Source organism: Babylonia areolata, chromosome 15, assembly GCF_041734735.1.
Source record: "Babylonia areolata isolate BAREFJ2019XMU chromosome 15, ASM4173473v1, whole genome shotgun sequence".
NCBI lineage: Eukaryota > Metazoa > Mollusca > Gastropoda > Neogastropoda > Buccinidae > Babylonia > Babylonia areolata.
Window position 1 is genome coordinate 192,501 of NC_134890.1, and position 7,500 is coordinate 200,000.

Here is a 7,500-nt window from a genome sequence, read left to right on the forward strand (position 1 = left end):
ACACACACTGGCCCTTCAAGGTACAAGAAACAGGAATGCTTTATTGTCTGTAAAAGAGAAATCGTTGACAGGTTTGCTGACACACACTGGCCCTTCAAGGTACAAGAAACAGGAATGCTTTATTGTCTGTAAAAGAGAAATCGTTGACAGGTTTGTTGACACACACTGGCCCTTCAAGGTACAAGAAACAGGAATGCTTTATTGTCTGTAATAAAGAGAAATCGTTGACATGTTTGTTGACACACACTGGTCCTTCAAGGTACAAGAAACAGGAATGCTTTATTGTCTGTAAAAGAGAAATCGTTGACAGGTTTGCTGACACACACTGGCCCTTCAAGGTACAAGAAACAGGAATGCTTTATTGTCTTTTATAGAGAAATTGTTGACAGGTTTGCTGACACACACTGGCCCTTCAAGGTACAAGAAACAGGAATGCTTTATTGTCTTTTATAGAGAAATCGTTGACAGGTTTGTTGACACACACTGGCCCTTCAAGGTACAAGAAACAGGAATGCTTTATTGTCTTTTATAGAGAAATTGTTGACAGGTTTGTTGACACACACTGGCCCTTCAAGGTACAAGAAACAGGAATGCTTTATTGTCTTTTATAGAGAAATTGTTGACAGGTTTGTTGACACACACTGGCCCTTCAAGGTACAAGAAACAGGAATGCTTTATTGTCTTTTATAGAGAAATCGTTGACAGGTTTGTTGACACACACTGGCCCTTCAAGGTACAAGAAACAGGAATGCTTTATTGTCTGTTATAGAGAAATCATTGACAGGTTTGCTGACACACACACTGGCCCTTCAAGGTACAAGAAACAGGAATGCTTTATCGTCTGTAAAAGAGAAATCGTTGACAGGTTTGTTGACACACACTGGCCCTTCAAGGTACAAGAAACAGGAATGCTTTATTGTCTGTAATATAGAGAAATCATTGACAGGTTTGTTGACACACACTGGCCCTTCAAGGTACAAGAAACAGGAATGCTTTATCGTCTGTAAAAGAGAAATCGTTGACAGGTTTGCTGACAAAAAGGTGACCATTGCTTCACCTCTGTAGAACAACACGCAGTCCGACCATCGCCCCACATTCCAACATGAACACCCAGTCATGGCAAGACAAAACAGGACGAAATCTTTATCGCCGAGGGTGATAGGTGAGCAAGTAACATGCTTTTTTTACCCCCAGCCCTCGCCCTAAAGAGGGAATGAAGCTAAAGAAGCAGAAACCAAGCGAAAGGAAGGAAATCAAAATGCTGTCAAAATACATACATCCCTCTTTTCCTATTATCCCACCATTCACAGTTATTCCACCCAAAGCAAAAAAAAGGAGAAAAAAAAAAGATAGTAGATTAATATTCGAATAAATGAATAGAGAGATAGACGGGCACAATAGCCGAGGGGTTAAAGCGTTGGACTTTCAATCTGAGGGTCGTGATTTCGAATTGTGGTGACGGCGCCTGGTGGGTAAAGGGTGGACATTTTTACGATTTCCCAGGTCAACATAATTATGTGCAGACCTGCCAGTGCCTGAACCCCCTTCGTGTGTACACACACGCAGAAGATCAAATACGCACGTTAAAGATCCTGTAATCCATGTCAGCGTTCGGTGGGTTATGGAAACAAGAATATACCCAGTGTGCACACCCCCAAAAGCGGAGTATGGCTGCCTACATGGCAGGGTAAAAACGGTCATACACGTAAAAGCCCACTCGTGTACATACACAGAAGAAGAAGAACAGAGAGAGAGATACATTAATAAATGAATAACATGATGGGGGGAAAAAGTGTGCAGACACAAGAGGCAAAACAAAAAAGTCCTTCCTTCGCTGTCAAACACCACCCCACCACCAGCTCTCTCTCTCTCTCTCTCTGTCTCACACACACACACACACACACACATGTCATAGTAAACATATGCCCAACACAGCAAAGTTCCTAAGACCCATGTTTTTCAGCACCCAGTGAGTCCACATAAAGGGAAGTACACAAACATTACATGAAACAATGTAATGCAGAACACAATGCACACGTTACAGGTCAAATCACACATAACTAAGACACGCAGTGTTCGGAACGTCGGGGGCATTTTGTTTTAGTTCTGTGATTTGCACTCTACCTATCTTTCACTGTACAATATTGTATTATAATTATTTTTTTTTCTCTCCATTATATATTAATATTTTAATAATAATAATAATGGATACTTATATAGCACACTATCCAGAAATCTGCTCTAGACGCTTTACAAAACCACTTTTGTTAACATAAAACATTAATTAATGTTACACACACACACCAGAATGTGACTACACACACGCACGCACGCACGCATGCATAATGCATACATACATTTTAACATAGGCACAAACTTACATAAACACACACGCACACACAATACACATTCATATACATGCATGTAGTTACGTACACATACATATGTATACACACATTGTCAAGCACAGCTATCGCAAAGGAAGCGGACCTGCCATAATTGAACTTATTGCTGAGGGAAAAGGTGAGTTTTGAGACGAGATTTAAAAGATGCGAGGGAATCAGAATGACGGAGGTTATCAGGGAGCTTGTTCCACGTCTTTGGCGATTGAAAAGAAAACGATCTGTGTATGGTATTTCACACGAACCTGCTTCAAGTTCCCCAGGTCTGATTGGTGTGTTGTATTTGTGTGGAGGTCAGGCATCTCTCCCTCTATTTCTTTATTGTTTTAATTCTAATTGATGTTAAACATGTAGTATGGATATGGGTGGGTGGGTTGGTGTGTGTGTGTGTGAGTCTCTGTGTGTGGGCATCTGTATATGTATGTGTGTGTGTTTGTGTGAGTTTGTGTGTATATGTGAGTTTTTGTGTGTGTGTGTGTGTGCATATGTGTTTGTGCATGTGTGTGTGGGCATGTATGTGTGTGTGAGTTTTTGTGTGTATGTGTGTGTGTGTTTGTGAGTTTGTGTATGTTTACGTGTTTGTGTGTGTGTGTTTGTGTGTGTGTTCATGGGTGGGTGTGGGTGTGTGTGTGTGACTGACTGTCCACAGTATAACAAGCGCCAAATATTTCACTGTCTTTCCCTGTGTGAGTGTGTGTGTGTGTGACTGACTGTCCACAGTACAACAGATATTTCACTGTCTTTCCCTGTGTGAGTGTGTGTGTGTGTGACTGACTGTCCACAGTACAACAGATATTTCACTGTCTTTCCCTGTGTGAGTGTGTCTGTGTGTGTGACTGACTGTCCACAGTACAACAGATATTTCACTGTCTTCCCCTGTGTGAGTGTGTCTGTGTGTGACTGATTGTCCACAGTACAACAGATATTTCACTGTCTTTCCCTGTGTGAGTGTGTCTGTGTGTGACTGACTGTCCACAGTACAACAGATATTTCACTGTCTTTCCCTGTGTGAGTGTGTGTGTGTGTGACTGACTGTCCACAGTACAACAGATATTTCACTGTCTTCCCCTGTGTGAGTGTGTGTGTGTGTGACTGACTGTCCACAGTACAACAGATATTTCACTGTCTTCCCCTGTGTGAGTGTGTGTGTGTGTGACTGACTGTCCACAGTACAACAGATATTTCACTGTCTTTCCCTGTGTGAGTGTGTGTGTGTGTGACTGACTGTCCACAGTACAACAGATATTTCACTGTCTTCCCCTGTGTGAGTGTGTCTGTGTGTGACTGACTGTCCACAGTACAACAGATATTTCACTGTCTTTCCCTGTGTGAGTGTGTGTGTGTGTGACTGACTGTCCACAGTACAACAGATATTTCACTGTCTTTCCCTGTGTGAGTGTGTGTGTGTGTGACTGACTGTCCACAGTACAACAGATATTTCACTGTCTTTCCCTGTGTGAGTGTGTGTGTGTGTGACTGACTGTCCACAGTACAACAGATATTTCACTGTCTTTCCCTGTGTGAGTGTGTCTGTGTGTGACTGACTGTCCACAGTACAACAGATATTTCACTGTCTTCCCCTGTGTGAGTGTCTGTGTGTGACTGACTGTCCACAGTACAACAGATATTTCACTGTCTTTCCCTGTGTGAGTGTGTGTGTGTGTGACTGACTGTCCACAGTACAACAGATATTTCACTGTCTTTCCCTGTGTGAGTGTGTGTGTGTGTGACTGACTGTCCACAGTACAACAGATATTTCACTGTCTTTCCCTGTGTGAGTGTGTGTGTGTGTGTGTGACTGTCCACAGTACAACAGATATTTCACTGTCTTCCCCTGTGTGAGTGTCTGTGTGTGTGACTGACTGTCCACAGTACAACAAGCACCAGATATTTCACTGTCTTTCCCTGTGTGAGTGTGTGTGTGTGTGACTGACTGTCCACAGTACAACAGATATTTCACTGTCTTTCCCTGTGTGAGTGTGTGTGTGTGTGTGACTGACTGTCCACAGTACAACAGATATTTCACTGTCTTTCCCTGTGTGAGTGTGTCTGTGTGTGACTGACTGTCCACAGTACAACAGATATTTCACTGTCTTCCCCTGTGTGAGTGTGTCTGTGTGTGACTGACTGTCCACAGTACAACAGATATTTCACTGTCTTTCCCTGTGTGAGTGTGTGTGTGTGTGACTGACTGTCCACAGTACAACAGATATTTCACTGTCTTTCCCTGTGTGAGTGTGTGTGTGTGTGACTGACTGTCCACAGTACAACAGATATTTCACTGTCTTCCCTGTGTGAGTGTGTGTGTGTGTGACTGACTGTCCACAGTACAACAGATATTTCACTGTCTTTCCCTGTGTGAGTGTGTCTGTGTGTGACTGACTGTCCACAGTACAACAGATATTTCACTGTCTTTCCCTGTGTGAGTGTGTGTGTGTGTGACTGACTGTCCACAGTACAACAGATATTTCACTGTCTTCCCCTGTGTGAGTGTGTGTGTGTGTGACTGACTGTCCACAGTACAACAGATATTTCACTGTCTTCCCCTGTGTGAGTGTGTCTGTGTGTGACTGACTGTCCACAGTACAACAGATATTTCACTGTCTTTCCCTGTGTGAGTGTGTGTGTGTGTGACTGACTGTCCACAGTACAACAAGCACCAGATATTTCACTGTCTTTCCCTGTGTGAGTGTGTCTGTGTGTGACTGACTGTCCACAGTACAACAGATATGTCACTGTCTTCCCTTGTGTGAGTGTGTCTGTGTGTGACTGACTGTCCACAGTACAACAGATATTTCACTGTCTTTCCCTGTGTGAGTGTGTCTGTGTGTGTGACTGACTGTCCACAGTACAACAGATATTTCACTGTCTTTCCCTGTGTGAGTGTGTGTGTGTGTGACTGACTGTCCACAGTACAACAGATATTTCACTGTCTTTCCCTGTGTGAGTGTGTGTGTGTGTGACTGACTGTCCACAGTACAACAGATATTTCACTGTCTTTCCCTGTGTGAGTGTGTGTGTGTGTGACTGACTGTCCACAGTACACAAGCGCCAGATATTTCACTGTCTTCCCCTGTGTGAGTGTGTGTGTGTGTGACTGACTGTCCACAGTACAACAGATATTTCACTGTCTTTCCCTGTGTGAGTGTGTGTGTGTGTGACTGACTGTCCACAGTACAACAGATATTTCACTGTCTTTCCCTGTGTGAGTGTGTGTGTGTGTGACTGACTGTCCACAGTACAACAAGCGCCAGATATTTCACTGTCTTCCCCTCGCTGGTTTCTGCGAGTGACGGAGGGAACGAGAGAGGAGAAGTTCTCAGTTGTTCCGGCAGTTCAGCGCAACTACTCCGTCAGGTTGGATGCTACCCCGCTACCCAGCAACGTGTCTCTGAATTTCACCCTGGGTGAGGTCGCTCTTCTCTCTCTCTTTCTCTCACTCTCTCTTCTCTCTCTTTCTCTTTCTTTCTCTCACTCTTTCTTTCTCTCACTCTCTCTTTCTTTCTCTTTCTCTTTTTCTTTCACTCTCTCTTCTCTCTCTTTCTCTTTCTTTCTCTCACTCTCTCTTCTCTCTCTTTCTCTTTCTTTCTCTCACTCTCTCTTTCTTTCTCTCACTCTCTCTAAGTCTCTTTCTTTCTCTTTCTCTCTCTCTCATTCTGTTGTTTCTACGTTGTTCCCCTTGCCATAGGATAATGTTGTCAATGGCAATAAAACAGTGTGTGTCTTTGTCTCTCTTTCTATCTCTGTCTGTCTGTCTGTCTGTCTCTCTCTCTCTATTGCTATCTCTCTGTGTGTCTTTCTCTCTCTCTCTTTTTCTCTCACAAACACATGTACACACACACACACACACACACATAAACGGAGAAAGTACATATCTTTATACAACTAAACTCTTTTTTTTTAAATGTGCTTATTCATTCTTCAACACTGTGTTACATGGGGAAAAGGGCAGATATCCTTTGCATCTAAAAACATTTGTAAAATGCATCAAATTTACGTGGAAACTTTTGAGGTCTCCATGAACACGTGTGTGTAGACAGGCTAATGATACAATGCTCATACAATGGGACTGATGAAGAAAACTGGGCCTTTTGGAGTTAAAAAACAAAAAGGTTTTGTCTAAGCATGGCCTTGGTGTTGTGTGGATGTTCCAGGAAGTGGGAGATGAACAGCAGTTTATTTCTGAATATAAAGGTAGAATTATTTGTTCTTTGAAACAGACTTGGCACTGATGTGTGGAAGTAAAGAAAAGCGTAGCTAGTTTTTCTCATTTAAAAGTATTCTGAAGATGGGAAAAAAATATTTATCAGTTATCACGAATTAATGGCATTGGTTAAAATGTGCAAGATTTTGGCTTCAGACCCAGTGATTCAGTGTGAATAAAAAAAATGGTTTGAACCTGAAGTGTCCACAGATTCACTGTTCCGTTTGTATTCATCCATCATTGATGATGAAAAACATTTTCTGTTTCAGTATAAATCAAGTGATGGAGTGAGAGAAAAAATGTGCATTTAAAAAAAATTAGATGTGGCTAAAAAACAAACAAACAAACTTACATTGTTCCCACTTTGTCATCAGATGATGAACTTATGATGCAGTCAGTAGCCAAGTTTACTGTAGAAGCACAAAATATAAGGCAAAGGTAAATAAATCACAACAGTACTAGAGTTAATGAGAAAGACAGACATATGTAATACGTATTTTGTGTGTGTGTGTGTGAATGAAGTAAAATAGATACTACTTGATATTACCAAACGAATGGATGGACAAGTTTGACTGTATTATTCACCTTTTGATACCTGTGTTTTGGGGCTTGTGAATGGGCGATTGCCAGTGCATTGAGTCTAAATTTGCTGAGAAAAAACAACAACACTATACAACTGTCGTTTTAAATTCAAATTTGAAAAAAAAATGTTATTGTTATTGTTGTTATATTTTTTTAATTACCGGCATTATTGTCGCTATCAATATTGTCATTATTATTATCATTTTTGTTCTCATTATTAGTATCATTGTCTTTATTATTGTCATCATTCTTACAGAGCCGGGGGAGGGGAGCTGGTGGAAGGTGGTGTGGTACCTTGACGACGACCTCACG

General features: G+C 41.9%; 1 protein-coding gene across 7 annotated transcripts in view; it reads left to right on the forward strand.

The window, feature by feature from the left end:
* The window catches only part of LOC143290346 (mucin-like protein), a 90,171-nt gene that overhangs the window by 35,883 nt on the left and 46,788 nt on the right, over positions 1-7,500 (forward strand). For all 7 annotated transcript variants that reach the window (XR_013056366.1, XR_013056367.1, XM_076599700.1 and 4 more), the window contains 2 exons: positions 5,642-5,809; positions 7,445-7,500. The exon at positions 7,445-7,500 is cut by the window's right edge and continues 166 nt beyond it. Coding sequence is in view for 5 of the 7 variants with exons in the window: in XM_076599700.1 (XP_076455815.1) it covers positions 5,642-5,809; positions 7,445-7,500 (224 nt within the window). In the remaining 2 variants the exon portion in view is untranslated. The remainder of the gene's footprint in view (positions 1-5,641; positions 5,810-7,444) is intronic.